Source organism: Pagrus pagrus (genome assembly GCF_965226575.1).
Source record: "Pagrus pagrus genome assembly, chromosome: 10".
Taxonomy (NCBI): domain Eukaryota; kingdom Metazoa; phylum Chordata; class Actinopteri; order Spariformes; family Sparidae; genus Pagrus; species Pagrus pagrus.
The window spans coordinates 19,791,073-19,817,654 of NC_140194.1; the positions used below are offsets into that span (position 1 = coordinate 19,791,073).

The 26,582-nt window shown below is 41.0% G+C and overlaps 1 protein-coding gene across 4 annotated transcripts in view; it reads right to left on the reverse strand.

Annotated features, from left to right (window-relative positions):
• Nucleotides 1-26,582, reverse strand: part of insc (INSC spindle orientation adaptor protein) — a 51,802-nt gene that overhangs the window by 15,476 nt on the left and 9,744 nt on the right. For 2 of the 4 annotated variants that reach the window (XM_084364196.1, XM_084364197.1), the window contains exons 2-6: nt 15,650-15,741; nt 4,352-4,718; nt 3,863-3,915; nt 3,646-3,769; nt 2,569-2,682 (exon numbers count right to left, since the gene is read on the reverse strand). In XM_084364196.1, coding sequence (XP_084220322.1) covers nt 2,569-2,682; nt 3,646-3,769; nt 3,863-3,915; nt 4,352-4,718; nt 15,650-15,723 — 732 coding nt within the window. In that variant the 5' untranslated portion in view covers nt 15,724-15,741. Of the gene's footprint in view, nt 1-2,568; nt 2,683-3,645; nt 3,770-3,862; nt 3,916-4,351; nt 4,719-15,649; nt 15,742-17,010; nt 17,022-26,582 lie in introns of those variants that run through there. The other 2 variants (XM_084364198.1, XM_084364199.1) reach the window with 2 other exon arrangements.

The following is a 26,582-nucleotide window of genomic DNA, read 5'->3' on the forward strand; positions in this document are numbered from 1 at the left end:
TGGATTATGGAGCAAGTATTAAAAAGCTTTTTTGGATAAATACGTAAAACATTTATTTTGTTTGTTCTATCATTATGAGTGGGTCATCAGATAAAGGCACATACGTTTGGTGTTTGACAATAATTTGTGCGATTTGTTCTGACCTGCTCGGTGGATGGGCGCTGTTCATTCAGTCGTGACAAATCAGTCACGATTATGTGATTAGTCAGAGTCTGATTCTCAAATGCAGAGAAGTGCTTTAAGGAGCCACAACCTGTTATAGTATAAACCACATATCCATTATGAGGCACAAGGGAGTTAAACACTAAATATGCTTGTAGTTCTCTTAGAACAAGAAAAACAAGAGCTGCTCCTTTCATTGCCATGCATACATTGAATTTAATATATGCAAACAAATAACAAACTCATCCACAAGTTAATTAAACGTACATTTTAAAGTATATGATTTATTTAGCTCCCACCGAAAGTTTCAGATAGAGCAATAGATACTCTCAGCCCTGCCATAATCAGTTTAAATTTCATTTAGTTTATTTGAAGCTGCTGTAATCAATATTTTCATATTAACAACTGATCAAATTACTACTTGTATGTGAAATGAGTCACGTATAATGACAAACCCAAAGAGAATTATCACTCGACTCTGCAGTTTCCCTCAATACTAAGACGTTTTTAAGCGTATTTCAGCTCATTGTTTTACACTTTTGGTTCAGAGCTCCTATTATTGCTGTTGCCAGCAGCAGGCGGAGTTTTTGGAGACCAAAACGGGCTAAAAACAGAGTGAATTCTGGACATACATTTATCGAGTGGCCAGAAACCAGCCTGTTCTCAGTTTTGACTAAACCTAACCAAGTAGTTTTGGAGCCTTAATATAACTGGGTAGTCTTGGAGTCTAAGCTTATCAAAACCACAGCCATTTGGGAGTATTAGTAACAGTCCAAGATCATATGTCATAATATGTGAACTATTCGTCAGCAAACTTTACTTTGAAAGTCTAACCAGATGTTGCATATTACATATTATTGCTGACTTGAACATGCTAGAGCGGTAAGCAGAGCAGCATAGTTTGAAGCTTAAGGCCGCTGACCAAGCTGACGAATTTGATGAGTTGGGAGTGAGAACATGTGACTCCAACTGATATGCTAGCAGGTTTGCTAACATGTTTGCTATATAATCTTTATATGATGACAATATTATTAGTCATATTATCATATTAACACTTCTTTAGTTTGTAGCGTCTTTTAGTTCACCGACCAAACCCAAGGGATGACTGTGACTGAAAAACAACCCTGTCATGGGAGCTGATGTATTCACAAACAAATAACAAGCAAATTGAGCTAATGGATCTGCTATTATCATCACGCAAGCTAGATTGATGTGAGCCACAAATTAATACCTAATTTTCCCACAGTACTCTCATTGTCCCTGAGGAGCTGCCACCGCCTTAAACTGTCTGGTGTCCATTAGGCTGCTCAACACTATTTTAAACCCTCCCCATCTGCGGCTTCCAGCAGAATGAAACCAAAAAGATAAAAATGTACCAATCTATTTAACCCTGGTCTGGATTTAAACACAATGATTCATCTCTATTTATCATGCTGTCGGCTTCACTTCCACACATTTAACATACCCCACTTCTCCATACACAGCTCACTTAACACTGTCTATCAACAGCAACGCTTGTAAAGAGATGGAGAGGACGGAAACAGCAGGTTCCCAGCCAAATATTTCAACGGCTAATTGCAGTTATTGAAAACAACAAGTGCATGAGTAAAACCAGCAGGCTGCGGAAAATGATAATGAGAGAAGAGCTCGGATATGAGCCAGCAGATACTGTAAAGGGTGTACATGTGAGAGTGTGACAGACAGACTGGTGAGAGCTAATTAATTCAGATGGCAGGTGGAGGATGTTTTGTATTGGGTATTCATTAACAGTCATTGGCAGGCAGGTTTCCTTCAGACACCTCTCTGAGGGCTCGGCCCGCGGCGCTGCAGAGGGAGTTAAGTAAGGTGGAGCGGATTGAAAGGTAAAGATGCCTGAGCAAACTGCATTTGTGATCAATGCTCACTCCTAATGGGAGCTGACAGTATTGATCTGACAAGCTGGCAGTAAAGGAGGTGTGTGTGTTACTCTGTGTGTGTGTGGGCCATCAGGAAGAGTCTTATCAAGAGCATCCTGGAAGCAGTCGGCTAACTAATGTCCAGTTGAGACTTGCTGTCTGGTCTGTCTTGTCTTATCTCACAGGGAAATAGCTTTTTAGAGTCTTGTATCAAGAGATAGCTGCAGCTATGGCGAGGATGAAGTGAGCAGTGGGGATGTAGTATCAAATGAAGTTGCCTCTACCAAAGCCTGGGTGGGAGGGCCATGTGAAAATCGCACACATAGGATCATAATACATCATGCTGCTGACTTGTCACTGACGTCAAGATCGGACCTGACCGGTTTTTGCGTCAGTGGTGATGCACTTACGGATACATTTTGATGAGTGTTTGTTGCCCCAGTTTTGAAATGACGCTCCAAACTAATGATCAAGGTGGTGTTACAGTAAAGGATCAAGGAGTCCACAGTACCTTGGCAATGATGCTGCAGAGCTGAGGTCCGTCCTGGGTGAGGGACAGCAGGTTGCTGATGGCACTGCCGATGGTGTGAATGTTGTCCGATGAGTCAATCTGTTTAATGAGGACCTGCAAGGATCAAACTTTCTATAAGTTAACACTGCAAAAAACTCAAAATCTGACAAAGTATACACGTCTAATTTCTAAAAAAAGAAAAATCTCATTACATAACATCACTTAATATAAGATACAATCACCTTTTAACCAATGTTTACTTGTTCTATTGGCAGTTTTTTACTGCTGACAAGCAAAAAAAAAAAACACAAAAAAACAGTATGTATTCATATCTTTTTTTTTTCTTATTTTTGAAGTTGCATTTTTTCCAGTGTACAGATCCAGAAATGCAGTTCACATTGTCAGTAGCTGTTGCTGTCGAATTATATCTAAGTGTCTTTAAAGTGACTTCTTAAGACATCTCTTGCAGGATGTTTCTGCAATCCTCTTAAAAGTAACACAAAAGTTTAAAAAAGAAAAGAAAATGAAATTAAAACATTTTCACACCCTACTGCATATGACATTTCAATGACAGCCCAAGGTTGTGCTTTTAAACCAAGTGTTGAACACTTTCTTTTTTTGCTTTAATGTCAATAGACTAACTTAAATGCTCAGCTTCATCAGACTGTGGACCACAAACACAAGTCCCGTGTGCAACATTAAGCTATTAAAACCTATAAATAGAGATAAGTGCGGCATCCATTAACTCTGTCTCGCTCAAAGATGATGCAGTCTAGTCCTGCATGTTTACATTTCCATTAAATCTATTATACACTAAGTATAGTACAGTAAGTAAATGGGTAACAGTATCTCAATGGATTCAACGGCAGACACACGCACACAAACTCACAGGTTTGCGCAGCTATCCTTGTTAGGACTTTACATTGCCTTCCATTCATTGTGTAGACTAACCCCAAACCTCAACCACGACTTTTAAAAGATTAAACAAATGCGTACTGACAGCCTCAGTTTCAACACCTGATGGAACATGAGGAGGAATATATCATGTGAATATCTCAGAGCTAGGGGGTTGCTTACCCGGATCTCATTGGCTAAAGCCATGTCGATCATGTTGCTGAAGGAGTCACTGACGTCTGTGAGGATCTCGTGGATGGCCTCTCTCATGGACTTCAGGAAGAACTCATCGTCTGTGTGAAGGCACCTGTGGGTACAACGTCATTTTGGATTGTGTTCCACATGAACCTACTTTTTATTATTGTTCCTTATGATTGTCTATTAGCTTGAAGAGCTTTACCTCTCTGTAATATTGGTCAGCTCCATACACTTTTCCAGCAAGGATTTCTCATACTGCAACCGAAGGAAAGAAGAAACACATACATCTTCAATAAAACACAGAAAATAAATGGCTTTGTATCAAATATCCTTACAGAAAATCCTTCTCCATTTAACTGAGAGGAATAATCCACATTAAATGCTTGAATATAGTGGTACGTTGTCATATACCCAAACTTCAAAAGTTAAGATAATTCACATTTAATCCAGCCGTGACTCTGCACTCACTTGATAGCATTTGGACTCTCTTGTTAGACTGATAAGCCCATGGAAAATATAAATGGATCTCATTCTATAATTACGCTTCTTTTATGTGACAGCATAAAAAATTGGTGTGTCGGGAAGTCTCTGTGCCTGAGTTCAGAACTTAAGCTCAATTCTACTTAAGCTCAATTCTGATGGTTCAAAAACTTGTAAAGGCATCAAACTGAAGTCCAAAATCAACAGTCACCTTCTGCATCTCGGGTGGTGTGCTTCGGGCAGCGCTGTACTCGTGCACCAGTGAACGCACGTGGCAGTTGGCCCTCACGGCGGTGCTGTGGACCCTCTGCCAGCGTCCTTTCTCCAGACGCTGGAACATCTTGCCGAGCTCCGTGCTGACCACCAGCGCTCGGCGGAGGAGTGTCTGCAGGTTGTTCCTGGCCACGTGGTCCCCTGCGCCGACCCCCGCGGCTACAATCAGCTCTCCCTGTTGGGCGTCCTCCTCCACCCCGATGGGTTTGGCCTGGAGGACACACATACACTCGACCTCGGTCATGTGGCGGAGGTCCTCCATCCAGCGCTGGACGGAGTCGACCTGGAGAGACTGCATGCGGGTACTGTTGGAGAAATGAACATAAAGCTAGTCAGAGGTAGTTTAGTAGTTCAAGAAAGAAATATTGAATTAAACTTTTATTTTAATGGCACACACAACATTAAAATCCTTAAAACAAATCAGCACTGACTGAGTTTGCACGTGCTTTCAATGATGACCTGGTTGGAGACCTAGAATTGATTGGATTTTGATGGACTATACAACACAGAACTTATCACTGTCTGTTCAGTTTGTTTACGTTAGGTACCTATTATTATTACTACTACAAATTAAAGTTGAAATTCCAAATTGGTCCTGATGAGCAGGTTGGCACCTTGCATGGCAGCTTCTGCCATCAGTGTATGAATGTGTGTGTGAACGGGTGCTTTGAGCGGTCAGTAGACTGGAAAAGTTCACTTGACCTCGACTGATTGGAAAATTACATTTCCTGCTTCTGAATTGATCTGCCAATAGGAAATCAACATATAATTGACTGTTTGGTTTCATAGCAGCTGCTTATTATTGATATAAAAATGAAAGTACAAATTATTGCACAAACAGAACCACATTTATGCAAAAGTACTGTCCTCATCAACAGTATCACATAGATACTTTTCATGAGAACAGTACTGTCTAAGATCCGGGAAGTCATTTGTGCTGACTGGCCTGCTGACTAAAGCCTGGCCTGATTTATATGAGAAAACCGTAATCATCTTTGCCTCCTCCACAAGAAACAACACGCTTAATCAGTAGAAAATGAAGGAAATGGTTACTCATAAATTCAAACTGGTTGTTGGGATAATGATAGATCATTTCACTTGGCTGTGCCACCCTTGTTCTCCTCCTCCTCCTTTTTCCAAGTATTCCCTTCTTTTTTTTATTAGAAACTTTAGGTCATAGTGTAGGTTTAGTACAGTAAAAAATCTGCAAAGACATATTCTTAAACTGAAGAGTAATAATTGTGATGTCTTTGTAATCGACTACCAAAATCAAGAGTAAGGAATAGATTAAACCTCGAGTTTGTCTGTTGTAGTAATAGTAACCTAACGTTATTCCAAAGGCCATCAGAAACTGCCGCACTAAAACAGCACCATTCTAAAATCAATGATGTGTGCTCGAGTTCAATTATCCACCGATAACTGCCGGTTTCCACACTTGTTCATTTAACCGGTCATTTTTCCTCAGCGTGGAGACGCTTTAACAACAGGCTCCATCGAGCAAACACTCCTCCCCACTTCAATCTCTCCCAGCACCAACTCTAATGAACGCAGGCTTAAGGGAGCAAACCAGAGTCCTGCACCCAGCGAGTCAAAGCTCCTGAAAAGTAGACAGGTCGATGGCTACAACAGCCACCTCTGCTGAGAGTCAACACATGGAACAGGTCTCTAATGAAGCTTGTTATTTTCCTCCTGGCTCTCTGGGTATTGTCTGCAGTTTGTAGGAAATGGCAGCTCACTGGAGACAGATATTGCACTGGGATTGAATATTGGTTGATCTGGTTCAAGAGAGGCATTGTGGTTGTGTGTACACTCAAAACAAAGATTTGTCATTGACCAGCCGCAGCCAACGTCATTACATAACATCCTCCAGGAAGGTATTGGGTTTCAGCTTTTAGCCAGAGCTGGTCGCACGGGACTCAATCATTAGAAAAGCCACAACACCAATTATGTCTAATCCAGTATCAAACCATATAGAAGGCAGCCGTTTACTGAAGAAAATCAATGTGGACTTTTGTTAAGGTCAGAAAAAGGTCTCATTAAAAGCTAGGGCACATTAACACAGCTGACCTACCAGACATTAGCATAAACTGCTCCTCTTAGGATGCCAGTTTTACGATGAGAAAAAGAAGAAAACGGAGAAAACAGGAAGAAATTACTATATAGTATAAAGCATGGATACTGAACCCGACAGGCTAGGTTAGGTTTGAACACAAAATGTAGAAATAATGTCCGGGTTCAGATTTGGCTGTAGACTGACATGGTGCTTTCAAGTTATAAGTGGTAATAAGGGATGGACCTACCTGTGTTGGGGCTATATGTAATAAGAGTTTTGTATTTACATGACAATGCTTTGAACACGACACAGAGGCTATTTGTCTTCCAGTACATGTACATGCACCATAGATATATCAAATATATTTATATATTTTTTGGGATTTCAAATAAATGTGCATAGAACAATACCTTTTTATGGTCATCTACCGTAATTTGAGATTTACTTTAAGTTAAAATCTTTCATCAAATGATCTTGTCTCAGCACAATTGGTTCTGAAACACAGAGCACAAATGTTGGAGTAAAATATAAAGCATGGAGCTCAAATCTCCACACTATATTTGTATATATAAGATGTAGATTCAGTCAATCACCTGTCAGGTGAGGAGGTGGAATAACGAGGCAGAAGTATTCAAATCTGTCGGCCACGGAGCGAGCAATCCAAAACTCTCTCCAGCAAATAAATCTCCCTCAATTTGAAAAAGGATGAAGATGTAATTAGCTGTAAATGTAGACTAGAATAAATAACTGCACAGTGTCACACAGCGTGGTAATCATTAACATGGAGCTTGTTCTGCTAAGTGGGGTAAATGGCCTCGTAGTGATCATCGTGACTTCTGAAACTAGATGAGATATGAGTTTTGGTTTAAATCTCTGCGATTAAAGGAATTAATTTCTCCTAAATGTTCCTTGCAAATAAAATACTGAACCGTGCTTCTTTTTTTTTATATGCTCACATTCAAAAACCTCTTTAAAACCACTCCAGTTCATCTCTTGTTAGATATTAATCACACAGTGGTGAAAAACAGTGACTCAAACTAAGTGAGTCAAATTAGCCACAATGAGCTCAGAGAGTCACTGCCACCGGAGATGGGAAGAGCTCTTGATCCTTAATTGGCATCATTCTCCTTCATTTCACCCAATTAACCTGCACATTTTTCAAACGAGATGACACGGAAACAGAGAAAATATTCAGATTTGATTAGCATATATTTCTATAATGTTTATCAGCTACAAAGTGACACTGTGAGGCAGGAAATTTACGAACAAACAACCGTCGAAGATATGCAACAATATGCAAAATTCTTTTCATATCTGACCCAATGTGGCTATTTCAAACCATTTTCCACAGTTACATAAGGATGAAGCCATCTTGATTTACACTTCCATCAAGCCACAAAACGTTCCCCTCACTGCGGGAGGGGAAAAAAAGATGATAATAATAGGCTTGTTTTCCAAAGGAGGGGAAGCGGTGCACTTCAGCTCGCAGGGAATGACAAATATTTACATGCGGGGCCAGGAGAGGGTCAGACGACAGCGGCTCTATTATCCCAGACAGGGATCCTGTGGAGATGAAGCACCACTCGTTTTCATCTGCTGGTGGCTGTCAGTAAACTGGGCAACAGACGAGATGTCCTTTCTGTTGTTTTGTTGGGTAAAAATGCGACTGAAAAATTTCAAAATGTTTTTGTACCAGGCTTGGAAGTCGATTCATTTCTCTGTTCTCTCCGTAGATTAGAGGGAGATACTGTTATATTACTGTGAGTAAATTCAATCACACGTTTTAATGGAACAAAAGACTAAATTGTCATATCAAGGCAGTCATGTTGAAGCAATATTTTTAAACAAGGTACGCAGTAAAGAGGGTGTGACCCTGCACAGCTGTCAATAAAATGTTAGGTGTGCACGAACTTTGAGTGCCACTGAAAGTATTGAGAGGCGCAGTAACACATTGCTGGTTTTTGTCTTTTTATGGGATTTGTTGACAGTAAGAAAAATATAGAATATCAGCAGCTTTAATGTATTGATCTGTGTGTCCTAAAAAAAATAAATCATGGAAAATAAATCAAGCTAACATGAGAATCGTTGTTGGAAAACATAGCTAGAACAAACATAAATATTGAGGAAATCTGAAATCTGATTGGCTGATTGGCATCAATAAAGATTACAAAAGAAGACTGGGTCAAAGTGAGCTCACTCTCCCTGTAACACATCAGGAGAAAATGATAACCAGAGCTTACAGATGATTCACTTTTTCAACTTTTCTTGTGCTTGAGACACACAGAGTTGTTCTGCTGGATGAGTCACTGAGAGGCTGCTGCTCTGACTGTTCAGCTCAGTAATCGTCTATCTCTGAGCTCAACTCCACATTTATGAGAGAGAGACGTTTGTGACTGCAGAGTCAGTCTGTGTATGAGGGCTAAACTGCTTTTAGGACTGTGGTTAGAGTTGGAGTTAGGTTAAGGGCTGTAGTTAGACATGTAGTTGTACTGTGTGGGGGTTTAAATACTGTCCATTCTCAAAATAACACTACAGTATGTCCATCTTATTAGGGTTTTAATTACATTGCACAATAGACTTCAGCTGATATTGAGCTTGGGTTTAAGACCATATCATTAAGCGCCACTTCAGGTATATCAAAGCTTTTGAAAAATTCTGACTTTCCTAGTTGATGTTGGAAACTCATAATTACGATAACACCGGTATGACATGAACACAGCATAAGATCAGGGTGATTACATAATGTCAGTGAGGGTCCTCACAAGTGGTTAAGTACTAAATGTGTAGAAGTCAGAGTTCAGTCACAAAACTAAGCAGTTCAACAGGATTTGGTTTGTTTTTATATTCAAACATCCCATTTAAAGGGGAATTCCAGTATTTTTTAAACCTTGGCCCTCTGTTTATGTATTTTGGGAAGTAACTGATTTCCAATATATACCTGAACTTTTTAAACTGCACCAGTAGATAGCCTGAGCTACAGTACCAGTGGCTGCAACGTGACCAATAATTGATGGTCGAAATCAGCAAAATATTTAGCCATGACTCAACGAAATTGATTCTTGCTGACATTTCCTTTTGGTATACTTCAGACTCCTCTCTCCAACTGTGACTCACGTTTCCACAGTCGTCTTCCTGAAACAACTCACCTCTCACAAGACTTCAGATTAAGAATTCTCTGTGAGTAAGATTTGGGATTCTGGTTACAAAAATGATCTTACTCCTTACCAAACGCTCTATCTCTGTATGAAATACTTCTCATAATGTGGTCAGACATTTGGATAACAACCTTAGCCTGCAAGTGGCAAAACCAACAATCAAGGGAAGAAGAGAAGCACATTTGCTTCATTTATACTCTTTTCGCCAACAAATGCTTAGGTTGCAGACAAAGTGAATGCAACATTATTATTTTTTATAAACAGACATCACAATTCGAATGAAAATAATTGGTATCTAGAATGTGTTGCTGATGAAGACAATGACTTATCACAGGCATTAGTATTCAGACAACCCCCAGACAACAAGGCAACATTTTCTATTCCATGTTTATTCCAAGTGTAAAATCTCTGCTGCACAGTGGATTTCACGTTGTGACAGGCTGCTTTAAAGATGGAATCATCTGCTGACAGCCTCTCCATGCTGAGGGAAACCCTCACCGAGCATAGACAAAGAAAACACAGAAGTAACACTCTGATGCACCTCCTACAGAATCCCTCATCACAGGCTGAGTCAGTTTGTTTGAGGCTAAAAACAGAAACCATGTCCGCATGAAAACACACTGTAAGCTTTCATCTCATAGCGTGTGCCGACTGTGGGTCATTCCCTAATCGCATCATGACGATAGTGAAAATAAATGACAGTAAAGTGCTTTAATACACATATTTGCTTTACATATTGTATCAGCTCTGTGCTGTCGAGCTCGATGGTTAGCGAGCAGCAGACGGGCAGGTTGGAAACTAAGTGGTAGAGCACCTGTTGTCACTCAACTATGGTAGTTATTACACAGCAGGAACTAGTTTGTTCTTCAGGGGTGGTTGCCCATTACCAGCTTGTTCTACATATCACTAGAAGCAACACTTCATAGATTATGAGCACAGGTTGAGTAATGTCTGCTTTAGCTGCTTGATGAATGGTTTCCCTGCACTTCATGCCACCCTGGTGCTGCTGGAGACTGCAAATGATCCCACTGATGTTTTGAATTAAAGAGAAGACGCCCTGTGAGGCTCGGTCAGTCTGGTTTAAAGAAGGTGTGTGAAATTAACATGTCTTAAAATACAGAATGGGCTCCATGCCGTTACCGACTTTGTAGACGAAAACATGAAACAAGTTACAGAGATAGGTTTAAAGGGTAACACCACCAATTTTACACGTTGAAGTATGTTTACAGGTCTTGGGGAGTATTACTGCATATGTGAAAAAGTAATATAAAATCTTGTGGCTCCAGAAGAAGCTGCATGTAATCTGACAAATTGCCTCCAGTGTTGGCCTCTCAGTGGCTAAATTGCATCATGGGCAATGTAGGCGCAAAGTTTTGAAAAGCAGTCCACTAGGGTGCTATGCACTCCTATAACACTGCTGGACTCACTATGGACAGTTTAAAAACAAATTATTAAAATCGATAGAGCAGATCTGCTAAACCTGCTACCTACATTACCCACAATGCAACTTAGCCACTGAGTGACATCACTGGGGACAATTTATCAGATTACATGCAGCTTCCTCTGGACCAACAAAAGGCTTTATGCTACTTTTTATGCAGTAGTGCTCCCCAAGAGCTGTAAACACCCTTTAATGTGTAAAATAAGTGTCAGAATGTTGATTTGACAAAACAAGAAATATGATGGCTTGGCCTTCAGAAAGTAATAATGAGCACTTTTCATCATTATAATTGACAGATACTTTATTTTGTGTAACCAGCACTGTAGCAAGGTTTACACAGGTTACAGCGCAAACTCACTCCCAATTTGTCAAAAACGTACGATTTAAGATGGCAGCTGGGTGACCCGTCCTACAATCTTAAAGCATCAGTGTTTGATGAGTTGTGAAACCCGGAGTGTCATTTTTTGACGATTCGGGAATGAGACTCAAAAATCAACTTTTCTTACAAATAGGTCCTTTAACGACTATAACTTAAGATAAAATAGAACTGTTATCTATCCCAATGGAAGTCGTTGCACTGCAGTTCGGCACAAAGTAAGTGCAAATGAAAAAAATCTGTAAAAAATGTTTACAAGATTACCAACTTTCATGGACAACTGACAAATTCTGCCTGTTAGTTTATTTTTCTCACAAAGAGACACAAGAAAATTAAATATTCACATTGTGTCAACAAAAGAAAATAAGTTTTAATTGGATAAGAGACTGGCAGGCTCTGGGGTTTGATCATCTATTAGTATAAGTATCCATGTACTCTGTGGATAAAATCCCTCACCAAATGTTTTAAAACATCTGGAAATGTCCATCGACTTCATGCAGTATCACCGTCAGGCCAAGCAGCTTGTTTGGAGAAGAAGCACAGCAACATGTGTTCGTTAACACTTTTATTTCTGTTTTGGATCTGACTGGACTAAGTTCAGTGTATTCTCCACACAGTTTTCAGAAATGGAAGTGGGATGGAGCCCTTCATGGTCGTCCAGTGTCTGTTTTTCATGAATATCGCAGCCTGACGCCTGATGTCACTTGTGAACAAATGGAAATCTTTCTCAAATACCACAGCAGAACCGCAGTCCAGCGGGGCAGAGTGAATGGAAATGTGGGCAGAATGAGCTGCGAGATTTTTGAGGACCAGACCATTGTGGCTTTGGCCTCGAGTGAAGGAGGAAACAAGGACACTCTTGTCCCAGAAAGAATTAAATCTGGAGGCAAAAGTACAAAGAGACCAAATAGGATGTTAATGCTTTCCTCTTCTGCTTAAAAACCAGCATATTGCTGAGGAGAACTCTCTGAACAAAACTCCCTAAACAGAGGATACAGCTCCACTGAAAACAGTGGAAAAGGGTGACAGCTGAGCTAAGAAAATGGTAAAAGCATATGGCTAATGGTACTTTTAAATGTGCAAGTCACGCCTTGATTTCATGGGTGAAGGTCAAATGCGTGCTCCTCCTGAAGTAGTAGCATGGTAAGGGGATATTGAGGTCTCTGATTGGTACAGCTGAATCCTGGCAACAGGCAGACATCTGACTCCCAGATGTTTCAGACGGCCTCTAATGTGCAGCCAAGACCAGACTCACCTAGAACAGAACTCTGAGTCTGTTTCTCTCAGTCTAACCAACTCCAGCTTAATTCTCTCCTTTGTTTGTTCTCTGTGTCTCTGACTCACCCTCCTGCCTGCACACATGCCTGTTTGCATGCACCGAAGGCATGAAAGTACCCATAATGCAGGCATATGTGCAAGATATTATGCTCTTTTCTGTTTCAAACCATCTCCAGCTGACTCATCTTTCACTTTGTTCCATTTTTCTCAGTCTCACATCAGCAAACCCACACTTACGCAACTTCCAACATGCCTCCATGGGCCACAAACACAAATCAGAGCCTAGTTGCCACTATGAAATGTTAACAGTTAACAATGCTGCAAACCACAGATGCAACCAAGGTTGATTTTTGTACCACATTCTTTTTGTACCATATATATTCACATATATATGTATATTTATTTATTTACTTTATTTACTTACTTATATATGTGTGTATATATATATATATACACATATATACACATACATGGACCATCTCTACCTGTGATTGTGGCGATATGACCGAGCCTCTTCCAGAGTGAAACCTGAGGCCTGGATTGTCCGGATAAGCCTGGTTGAAAGTGCTGTGGAGATGTTTGTCAACTGAGTGCATGTGGGCGTTCCATCTGTGTTTGCAATTTATTTTAATACAATTCAGTCATTGGGCTCCTTTCATTAGTAGATTTACTGACTGTTAGTGAGCCATGTGCTGCACAAACAGGATTTATGTTTGTGTAAAGGAGAGACAGACAAAGAAAGAGAGTAAGAGATGTTTGTTTGTGTGTGTGTGTGTGTGTGTGTGTGTGTGTGTGTGTGTGTGTGTGTGTGTCTGTGTGTGTGTGTGTGTGTGTGTGCGTGTGTGGTTGCCTATGTATGGCGTGACAGCTGTACTGATTTGATATCCAAGGGCATTCATTACGCATCTTCTGCGACGCTGTGTAAGCATTTGTAAACACACAACTGTCAGAAGATATATATTCAAATTTATTATCGATGACTGAAATACACTCAACCAAAGCAGCTGATGAGGAGGCTTTTCCCATTTAAAAGAAGAAGCATCAGCATCTGACACAACAAAGACATAAATCACTGCTGCGTGACAACAGTTTTGTCTTGTGTCTCCAAAAAGAGACTTTTTCTAGAAGTCAGGAGCAATAGTATATTTAGAGATTGACGACCATGACGGTTTGAAAACACATAATGGGTTTTGGATGAGTTTTCTTTGGCTGTAAGTTAACAAGACGTGGAAAAAAGGATGTGAAACGAGAGTCCAGTTTTGGTCAGCTGGCCGGTTTGTGCTCCCTGTCAACTTTTGGTGACAGCGTGGACGCAGCGCTGCTCTGTTTTTGCTTCAGTTTCTGATTGTTTGGTATGTGCACACTTTTCATTTCTGATCTCGACCACATGTGTCTGACAGATTTTTCTGCATTTTTGGTTTCAGTCTGTGGATTTTAAGTGCTGATATGCAGCTCAAATATGGAATCAATCTGTGGACAGATGTTTTGTGTGTGCGTGGCAGGGAGTGTGGGAGTGTGTGTTTGTATATGTGTTTGTAATGTCACTGAGGTTTTGACCTTTGCACCTGCTGCTATTGACCGCCTCTAATTTGTTGATCTAGGATACCGACTAAGACCGATATATTGGTCTGGTGATGTTGAACCAACAAGCATCAGCCAGTTAATATTTCCCAAGGCAGATATGAAGGAGGTGAGGATGTGATTTCACTCAGCAGCTTCAGGGCTGCCTCACCCTTTCTCAACACACACATGACCCATCTAACATTCATGTAGGCTGAGTTTCTGCTCAGTTCCAGTGTTGTGCATCACGCAAACGATACAACTGCATCATAGTATATAAAGAGTTAAGTATGCAGAGACCAAAATGTTGGTTTGTTGGTTAGAATGACACCATTTGCAGTTGAGACAACAGAAAAGCAGAAGCTAATTCTGCTGACTGACTCTGATAAACAGCACCTGAAGTCATTTCTGACATTATCATGGTGAGTCCTCCAACTCATGGACCAATCAGAACCACATACAAACATCTCTGATACATTAATCTCATCACAAACCACCGAGGATGACCAGTGACACAACTAGACCCCTGCGTTACCACTGTAAACCTCAATCTCTGCTCCTATTAGAGCTGCCATGATAACAGCGTACCTCACACAGCTGCCACCATTACACACACAATCAGAAGGGGTATTCATCATGGGTAATAATGTCCAAATGTTGTTTGTGTGTTTCGCGTGTGTGTTTCTACACCTGTGTCTCGATACAAAATTGTGGCAAAACAAATTGTGAATCTGTTTATGTTTCCTGCCATCTACTACCCTTACACAGGAGAGACCTGACAAGAAACAAATACATTAAGCAGCTGTAACTCTGATGGGCCTAAATCATGACGAGTCATGTCTGCTCCCCAGCAGCATCTGTATTTTTTTAATGGATGAATTTGTCTTTTCTGATCCACCTATACCCTTGACAGCCACTATGGTGATTGATATGGACACTGCAGTTTTATAAGTTTTGTAGGCCCCCCCGTCTGAAAGCATGTAATGGTTAGTAGTAGCACGACCTGGAAAGGTTGCCTATGGCAGAGGAAGCAGAAACTTAACTTAGGCCTACCTAACATATTGATTTAAAAGTGATTTTTCGATGGTTTGGGCAGCTAATACAACTCCAATCACCCTTCACTGCACTGACAGAAGACTTCTTAGTAAAAAAAAATATATCTTTCGTTCAGTGTAGCTTATATCTTAAACACCTGGGGCAAGTGGGAAAAGTATGTTGTGCTACTGATTTGGTTGAACGTCTCTTTTTGAATCAATAAAAAAATATATATAATTTGTCACATTCATGATTGCTGAACCAACTGTGACTGTTGACCTTTGAGCTGGCCTGTGCTGTGTTCAGATCCACAGTGGTAAGACTGTGCTGCTACTTGCCTCATTGGGGATGAAGAAAGCGAGCTGCTCTGTCTGGAGCTGCTCTGAGGAGTCGCCATTCTGTCTGCGGCCATCTTACTTCAGCTCAGCGCCTGAAACACAAGACATTCAACATAAACATCATGGTTACATGTGAAAGTGTCTTCCTTTATCAACTTGTTTTAAGTCAGCTGACGGGACCAGAGGTCATCTTTTCTCAGAGTACAGCAACATATACAACAGACAACTTATCACAGACAGCCTGTTTGTGATATGGGGCTCCAACTACTCTGTGACTGTAAAATCGGTTGCTGAGTCTTGAAGAAATTCAACTCAGAAATATCTAATCTTTTCCATAATTGAATAAGCTGTTCTCAGAGGAAAATAAGGTCCCCAGAACACTGTTTGGGTCTAGAAAGGTGGCAGGGTCTGCCACATATAAACAAAGTAAAACAGTGAACAATGAAATTGTGTTTTCCTTTAAAGTCAGTTTATGTATTCAGTTTCTTCAGTCATGAAAATGAAGGTGTTTATCTATTTAGTTTGTTTAGGCATTAAAATAAAAAAGGAGTCAATGAAGATCTTTCTCCTCTGGTTAAAATGTCTTCCCCAAAACTACATAGTGCACCTTTAAGTTTCTTTTCTGTGGTCTGGTAGTCTCTTTTGTTATACTCTGTTATGCTATGTTATGAGATAAAGTCAAGTTTGTCAAAAGTATTTTGTAATCACTGAATACTTCCATGTAGCATACATAACATTCACCACACACGGTGAGTACAACACACACACAGCATCCTCCTGGCTGTGTCGCATGCCACCGCAGTGTTATCCACTACAATATCTCCTTATTGATCCGCCTCCAAGCATTCTATTCCTGTCTTGTCTTTTTTCCTCCAAGTAATTCAATTATCAATAAACCTCACTGTTTTAAATAGCTGCAAGCCGCTGGTGTGCCAGTGGAATAATATTTCTTATCTTCTAATTTATTGGCTGGCTGCCAGCCAGTGACTCTCTTCCCTTCTTTGAGCCTGAGCAAAAGAGGCTGACGCTCTTAAGTGCCCGCAACTTTATTCTGCCGTTTTATTGATGTATCCCATTTAGATTAGTCCATTTTCAATCGGGAGAAGCCACAGACGCCCTCCTGCCTGAACCACACTCTAATCCTTTTAGTTAATGATATCCTGCAGTGGTGTGGTTACAAATTTCATGTTTACTGTGCAGTATAATTAGCAGGTAGTTACAATGTGGGACGATCCCTCTCTCACGCACACAAACACACACCCTGCCAGTGTCACGCAGCAGGTTCCAGCCGTCGTGACCTGCTTTCTATTAAATGCTTCCAGAGTGTTATGGGATCGATAAACGTACACAAGAGAACTCACGGTAAAGCGATTGAGAATGCAGGGACGTGTGATACACGTGAGGCGTCGCTCGTTTGATCCCATGATGGCTCGCCTTTTCAGTGCCGCAGTGTTCAAGCCCAAAGATGTCAGAACAACTGATCCGTTCTGTAGAGTTTGGAGGTGGATGCATTAGAGGAGTCACCGATTCTCTTTTACCATTTGCTTCGATTGCTCCGAAACTCCCCAGGGTTACGTAATTGTTAGCACAAAGGGACTACAATTGATGATGTATGAAGGAATAAAATGTTTGGTTTTTTTTGTGGGGTGAGTGACTGAGTCAGTGGCTGAGATTAATATATACCCAGATGGATGAATAAGTGAAGAGATGGATACAGATACAAGCAGAAAGTTAGGAGAGAGAGAGAGAGAGAGAGAGAGAGAGCGGAAAAAAGAAGATGCAGAGATGGGGAGAAAGGGGAAGAGGAGGGGGTCTTTTAACCGCAGTCTTGGCATGGCTCCTCCGGGGCCATTTTCAGAGAAAGCATCACAGCGAATCAGAAATTATACCAATACTGTGCCAGGTCCATGGAAATCTGGAAGGCTGGAAGTGAGCACTCTGTTTTGGGGGAAAAACCCACATCTACACATTCAATGCAGTAAGAACAGAATACCACAGAATAGAGCTGATATAATTGCACTGTTATTATTACAATAGAGGTGTAGATTAATTATATTGCCTCTATAATTAAGCGCAGGGTCACCGTCAACGAGACACAGATCCACCAGATTCCATTACAAGTGCCTCCAGCTTGCTACAGCGCTCTTCTGTGGATTACCATACAAATGGAGATGAGTTGTCCAATCAAGCAATTCAGTCCTGAGCACTTAGAGAGCGCCACTAAGTGCCATGTTAAGGACCATTGCACTGAAAGTGATCTCTGTCATTCTGCCGTGAGTGGCCACCAACAGCAAACGATGCATGAGGGAGGAGAGAGGAAGGTTTTTAGCAAAATGTCAAAGTTTACAGCAGGTTGTTGGTTTCTTTTACAGCCTCCTGGACTGATTTTAGGCACAGACACTGCTCTGTTATGCTGTTATAATTTATGTAACATAACATTTAAGAGCTAAAGCTGTATTTAAGACTGTATTTCCCTTGAGCTGCAATTAAAACATCCCCATGTGTACAAAAAAGGCTGCAAGTGCTACAGAAACACAAGTTTCCTCAGCAGATGGTCAGCTATGACAGGATCCTGGCTAATTTTCTTGCTAGGGTGGACATTTCTTTTCATGTCTGGGCAGAAACCTGAGTGGCCCTGTGGGTTTCCCCACTCGGTTGCCGTGGAGAACGTGTCGGTTGTAGGTAAGCCATACAAAGGACACCTCTGTCTCGGCCTTATGTCACACGCCGGGTAAAATAACAACCACTCAGTAAAGTTGTGCGTGTAAGGGAAATCAGTCCGGCGTGCGCTCCAGATTTACTGCAGCACTTGTATTTTTTCTTTGCATGTGTGCACACGGGGTTTAAACATTGTGTGTGTGCACTTGTGTGCATGTTTCCGTCACTTGCAGTTCTAGCGTTGTTTCGTGTAATGTCTGTTCTGAGTTAGTCACGACAACTCCTGCATTTAACATGCGTCATCTTGATTCTTCCTTATTTGAGCCCAGTAGCCTTTACACATTCTGGTTACACATTCTGGCTGCATAGCTCAACTGCTTGTGACGAGCAATCACAGAGAAACGGCCTAAACAATGAGCCAGTGTTTAGAGGTTGATGCCACAGAGCACCCACATGGAAATGGAACTTCCAGGTTCAAGACAACCACATTGTTATAATGAAAATCACAAAACACCCAGTACTACAACTTAAACCTTTGTAAACAGTGATATGGTTCACTCTATTTATTGAGAGATGTATTGTCATTGTTTACATTATGTTTCTGTTTCAGCTGCCTTCAATGGGCACCACCAGACAAATACTAACCACCCAAGACTGACACTAATACTGAGCCCCCCAGTTTGACAGACTGGTGGAGAAGCTCATCTCCATAGGCCTATTGTACCTTTCTAAAGTTGGAGGACTTGTGACACAGTTTAAAAAAGATGATCTGGAAATGATGCTGTAGCACCAGATATATCCTCCCTATCGGTCCCTATAAGCTTGTTTCGGTCGTAGGTCTCATTCCTAACTCTCTCTTTGTCTCACAAATTAACGGAGCATATGTGCACGCTAATGTACCACCAAGTATTCATTGTCTGCTGACCTCATTGTTTGTGCTCTCCATAGCTGCAGAAATCACTGCTTAAAATACATTTCCAGTCCTTTTTATAATATGCTGTGGTGAAGCAGAACGCCTCTCGCAGATTCCGGGTGAAACCACGAAAGCAATACAAAAACTGGCCCGCAGAAAACAAAATACCACACCACTGTGGCTTTGCTTCAACGTCGTGCCAAAAGCAATGAATTTCTGTTCGACAAAAACAGAAGAAATCAAACTGTTGTAATCAGGAGAAACAAGCGAAGCCACTCACCATTTTGAGAGGCCAAAACCAGCATGAATCAAAGTGATGGAGTTGAGGACAGAGTGAGTCAGGCTGTGTACTCCAAGTTTAATATCCTTGTTGTTTCAGGGGTCCCTCTCAGTGTAACTGATTCCTTATGGTTTGGCTTTATTTCAAAACTGCCAAGGACTAAGTACAAAATGCCTCTTCTTCTGCTCGCACAGACTAAAGAAAGCATCGACTAAATAAGTTGTCTCTGGCCTTTGGCCCTTAAATACAGTGGACATACTCTGCAGAGGCGACTTGATGGTGCCGTGCTGCTCACGTCCTATCATTGAGCTCGAGGCTCAGTTCACAGGAGGAGACAGCGGTCGCAGTCTGACCGCAGAGCTGTCATGTGGGGAGGAAAGCGGAGCAGGATGGGTACTGTATGGGTGGTTGGGTGGGAACAACTGCAAGAAGGCTGTGCTGAGCCATGGACCCGACATTCCCATCCCACACACAGTGGGCTGGCTCAAAGTGGGCCCTTGTACTTGGACAGAGACTCACTCAAGATAGCAGATAATGTCTGATGTGAACGGCTACTGTCAGAGCGTTTGGTGAGTCAGCTCGTTCCTCACATTGTTCAAGGCTGAAGCCATGATCCTCTTTACAACCCTCTCAAGTTATTTCATACTTAGTACAATACACATATATCCTCTTTTATTATATATATTGAAGGATATTTAAATATTTCCAAAATAGTAGAGTAAAACGTGTTTGAACAATAGTGGAACAGCAGATTTGCAGATGCTACCAGCATAGACTGGACACTGAAAAAGTCCGTCACAAACTTCCATGATTAAACCTGATGGAAACTTTGAGACAACTGCACTGTTCCAAAATAATGTATACAAACTTGAGCAGAATAACATCACATCAGTTTGCGGCACTCAAAATAACGTCATGTAAGATTACATCACATAGGCTAATGTCATGTAAGCTATCGTCAATCAAAATAACATCACATAAGCTAACATTGCACAAGCTAACATCATGTAAACTTATGTCACTCAAAATAACAAGCTAACATAACGTAAGCTAGCAACACTTAGAATAATAAAATGTAAGCTCACATTAAAATTGATTATGTCACATATGCTGACGTCACATCATCACGTGTGCTTAGTTGACAGGATTTTACAAACCATGTGAATGATGAATAATTGATGATTTTGTCATAAAATACCGAACTGTAAATCAATTTGTCTCCTATACACCTTTGGAAAGGCCATACTTGTTCTCTCCAGCCCTCTTGGTCATTATCTCAGTGAGTCTGAATGCAGTGCATTCCACAGATAACACTGACATGGGCAACTTATTTTAGGTATGTGTGTTATGTGTTTTTTTGCCAGGCTGAAACTCAGCTAAAAATGAGTTTGGTATGCTATGTACTGTGTGGTGGTCAGTGTTTTGGAGTCCTATATGTACATTCTCCATTTTCATTCTCCATATAATGTTAACTTTGTCACTTTAGGTCAGCAGACTCCTGTATGATTAAACTAAGCGTTGGGTTAGTGTCGTCACATAAACGACACAACCCAACGGAAAAGGGTGTAGAGAAAGCAATAAAAATGATGCACAAGGATAATTAGGTGGTCATGGTCATAAAAATTAACATTCTGATTTATAGCTGATGGATTGTCGGTGGGTGAAATAATATATCATTAATGAGGAAAATATTACATTACCTGCAGCTGAAGGAGTAAGTACGCATTCAGCGCCAGGCACAGCAGCTTAGCTTTAATGATAATTTAAATATCCTCACACACTGACAGGATCAGTCAGGATCTCATGTTAATTAATGTTATCAAGGTTTATGTATTGAAATTGTTTGGAGTAAAGCGTTCTCCTGATAAATCCTGAGGTTCACCAGAGCTGTCTAAAAATGTTTATTTCAGGAGATTAAACTTGAATTTGGTTTCTTCTGGGGAGTTTCCTCACACTCACATAATTAGTTTATCATTTATTATTACAGAGCAAGGCATTCAAATCAATTAATAAATACTTCTTTGTTATAATAAGAAATAGTACATAGTTTTTGACCCTTACATGCATTTTTTGCTACAGACACAGAGGGGTTTAGTGAGCCTCCTGAACCAATGATAACTGTGACTGAGGACTACAGGGTACTTGGGTTTTCCTGTCTACAAGCATGAATGTGATTTCTTAGGGTTTTATAAATTTGACCAACCCACGGACACTTCAGCCAGCCCTTTACTTTGGGACTACATCCCGTACAACGTCTGTATTTCTGCACTGACAGCAATGTAAAGCACCAAAATGTATATATATTTTTAAGTGTGGCTAAAATACAGCTTGCTGTTGGAACGGTTTAGCAGTACAATGCTCTGCTTCCCTATCGGTGGTAGAGCTGCTTCTCCACACAGGGGGAGAGCTGACTGTCATCTACCACAGGTAATACACTGACTAGTACTTCATACAACCCCACACCAAAAAACCCAAACTATCACTTTAAAAGACCTATAAAGATGTGTTTGACTGTGACCACGTATTGTATCACGCTAATACGATTCTTGACTGCGCTGAAAAACATGTAACCAATCTTACAACACTGACAAGGTTAATATGATTAGCTTTCAGAAAAATACACTTTAAAACTCAATAGAAGATTAATAAATAAAATATGGATTTCATTTTATAAAGCTGATATAAAGACTTTTTTAAAGACTAATCCACAAACACTCATACTCATTTGACCACATACACTCAGGAGGAACTTTATTATAAATCCTGTATTAAAATAGCGATCCCTCTGCCTACAACCAGCTCTTCCGGTGGTCTGTCAAAATAATACACCCTTCAGATTTCACCTCAATCATTTCTGACACTGAAGTCACCACTGGAAACACTGTTAGCTCTGAAAGTTAACTCCAGATTCTCCTAATAATGCAATTAAAAAAAGGAACATAACACTTACAGTCCTGCGTATTGTCTCTTTGTGCATTATCACAAATGACTAGTTCTTTTAGAGAAACTGCAATTTAAATATGCCTTTAAAGACAGTATATTTTATGACACCACAGTAGCGGAGGGGTAATGATAGAAAAACAGTGTCAACGTCTTGACATGTCTCAGGGTGATGGTGACAGGGGCATCAGGAGCGTCACAGGTTTGAGTGGGACACACCGTGATGTCAGAGACAAACGTGTAGGAGGATAGAAAAGAAACGCCGTTCCTGTTTCCACATATTTTTACTATAAAAAAGAGGCTGCACAGTGTTTGGGAAGGAGATTGAAAGAGTTGAAGAAGTGGAGAAGACGAGAAAATGACAAGGGGAAATGTGGGGGATGGATTGTGGGTAAAGCGGGTAGCAACATAGAACTGTACAAACTGTGACATGAAAAAAACAGGTCTTTTTGGTAAAGTTTTGTTAAAGCAAAATATTTCTTCAACATAGGAGCTTCAGATGGTGCAGACTTAAGCGTGCTTCTTATGCTGGAAGGTATTTACATGGAGTCTCACTATTAAACTTCAGCAAGATAAAACTACACTATGAGGTGGTAGATGTTTTATCTTTGGACTGTCTGACTGCAGTTTTTAGCACTATGATGAACCACGCTGCTGTCCTTATAATTTGAATTAAGACTAATTGTAACGCACCTGGTTGAAGCCTGACTTGTGACCACTGTTGTATGTCATCTCAACTCTCTGCTGTCTGCCTTCAAGGCAAAAAGGCCTCAGAACTACACAGATGTCTGCTGAAAATGGCCCATTCATGTAACCATTCTCTAAATGCAATGGTCAATAGTTGGAGCCAAATGATCTTCATCATAATAGATTATTTCTACCTGGATTCATTTTCGTCTAATACCAGCCTCTTTTAATGACTTTCTTAAACATTTTTGCTTTCACTCAAGAGACAGACCAGTCTCACTGCTACGTCAACTTTATTATGCTGCAGAACATCTGGAACCAATCACTTAGATGACAGCACAGACGACAACTACCAACAAATATATAACAAATATGGACTTAATGCCTCTGCATTTATATATTTCTTTTTATCCAAATCACTTCAAAATGTGGCTTCCATCTACCCATTCAGGCACGTGCCCACATGATCACAAAACAGTCTGTGAAAAACGCTTATTACGATCTTTATTGTTGTGCATTGTTCGGCGGCAACTTCTCGTTAGCTCGTTAGTTAGCTGAGTATAGTATGAGGAGAGGGGGGAGTGCATAGTGGGGTTACATCGTGTACCTACATATCTGCAGTTACGTACATAGCGTAAGTACGTTTGTAACTGAGGTTACATTAATGTTATTGTTTTAACCCAAACCACAATTTTCCGGGACTTAACCAAGTAGTTTTAGTGCCTAAACCTAACCGAACAGTGAGCGTACATGAAGGTCCAGTATGCCTGACAGTGGTATGCTGCAACTTTCACAGTTTGGGAGCTGACATAATAATTTTAGGCGTGTTCAGCCTAACTTAAGGACACTTGTGGACTTGAGGAATCTGGGCTTGAGTGGAAAATAAAGAAACCACACCAAATAGTGAGACAAATAAAGAGCAGTTCTCATACTCAGTAAATCATCTTTCATTGGCTACACGCATAAAAGAGTCTCTAGTGTGCTGTATATTGATAAAAGGTCAATATGTCTCATCTCTACAGTGTACTTTCAACAGTTTACCGGGTTAAGATTTGAACAGTACAGCATCAGGAAAGCTGAGTGAATTAATGGTTGTCAAGTTTCTGTGGAGATGGCACAGGGCTGAAATAGTTACTGCTGGTAGTTTGTGAGATAAAAGAGTGAGAAAGTTAACACCGGTGGAAAAAGGGTCGATGTGCTGAGAAAGTATTAGAGTACCTCCTTAATGGATCATTTAAGTCTTCCTGACTTTAACGTTAAAATCCACTTTGGAGAAGGAGAGAGCAGGTGATCAGTCAGCATCTGTCACCAGCTGCTACAGAGAAGATTGACTTGCCTGAACAGTGTACCTGACAGCAGTTTTGCTCCATTGTCCTTGTGTCACTCATACTGTACCCATCCACTGTCACCCAGGAGGTCACTGGCTCTCAAGGCACAAGAGGAAGCTTCTCTGGCGTTTTTTTTTTTCTTTTCTCTTTTGGAGTTTACGGGAACAACAGTTGTGTTACGTTTACAGTCAGCAATCAGCTGAGCAATAGACTTTGCTGCAAGGATATTTGTGAAAAAGTCCAACTAGAAAAGCAATTATCCAGCAATTGTGCAGTTTAGAGTTTTAGTCTCACGATAACAAAGAATACAACAGTGTTTTTTTCCCAATTTAACATTAGACACTGGTATAGCTATTCTTAGCAGTGCATACAGTAAAACCGCCCTATAAAAGGTTTACTAGAAATTAGGCCTGTTTTGGTTTTGTCTCGCATGCCATAATTGCCCTCCTGTCTCCGTATGACCCAGTTTGGGGCATGAAAACTTTAAATCCTTCCCCAACACTCTCCTCACGAGACTAAATGAAAAGATTCCCTTGTAAGGCCAAAAACTGTGCAATCTATTCGGGTCTGGGAGCATTCTTTCCTTTGGCATAATAATATGAAAGTGCCCTTGTGGGGTTTCTAGGCAACCTGCGCTTATGGGGATGAGATCAGACAGGGTCAAGTTGCACACACACATAGACACACATACACAAAGACGGGGAACCCCAACTATGGTCTATGATCCGACACACTGTTGAATGTCACACTAATAAAAGTGGACAGATTGCTACAACTGATAGCAGTAACAACATCAGCTTCTTCATTCCTCAGACACCAGAGGAGCCTGAGACACCCCTCCAAAAAAGATGAAATTCAGCTGCATAAAAAACTACATTGCTTCACCACAAGTCTGCTAGAGTGAACTCGTGGTCGTCTCAGAACTTAATGGTCTGCTATAAAAGGACCCGTAATTCTCATTTTCAAGACAAAAAACAGATGATAGCAGCGCCATACCTCCAAAGAGCTCAAATATCCCCAACGTCACGCCAAGAGAAATATCCAAATGCATTTTAAGCTTCCCAGTTCCATCAGCAGTTAGCCGGCCGGCAGAGAGACAACAACCAGAGCTAACGAAAGGGTTTGGAGTGGAGCTCAGCTGCTCCAACAGGCCAAAGAGACTGGAACTGGATCCTGCCTTAGACTGGTTCAGTGAAGGGGATCGTGAGGGTACCTGACACCGGTGCAGCGACAGCCAGCAAAACATCAGGAGCTGCTTAATAATGAATGAGCGAGGCCTGCAGAGAGGCACACACACATATACACCACATGGCTAATAGGGGAGTCATACTGACATAATTGGAGACAGGCTTACAGCGTGGTCAGGTAAATGTAGGGTATGACCATAATCAGTCGGAGCAACTTGACACATGTTTCTAACAAAGTATTCTGTCATCACCCTGCAGCGCTCCACACTTTACACACAGCGGGCCACAAGTGTGTTTAGTGCTAGTTTATCCTCAGACAGACTCTGTCTAGTCTCGTAAAACTTCCTTTTTTATTTTTAGTGCTGTGGTATTAAAAAGAGTCAGGACTGAGGACATCGAGTGGGATGGAAAACCTGCAAGATCAGTCAGTTACAACAAAGTGCTGTGTCCATAATAACAAGATTGGTGGGTGTTGTCGTGGATGACCTAACCTCTACCACACCCACGTCAGAAACAGAATATGATTGGCTGAGATGCAGTCCTCGTGGCAAAGATGAGGGGAAAACCCAATCGGAGCCGAGCAACGGCCAACTGCAAGCAACAAAAGTAGAAACCAGGTTTTTCCTGGTTTTTCCATCGGCTGAGTCACATGGGAGCCGTAAAGATATCAACAAACACTGAGGTTGAAACCAGGAGACAGGAGTACATCCATTTGAAAGTCTGTGGTTTGACCGACTGGGTCGTTGTCAAAACTCAGATTATCTCAATGCAGAACAAAAGAACTGAAATCCAAACACATGGAACCACAGTGTCATGAAGTATGTGGCTGGTTACCGAAAGCATCGAAGGATTTGTGCAAAACATAACATTCAGGGATTTTCCAAAACTTTGCAACACACTGAGGAAACGCTAAGTTCTCCGCGGAGAACCACATATTTAA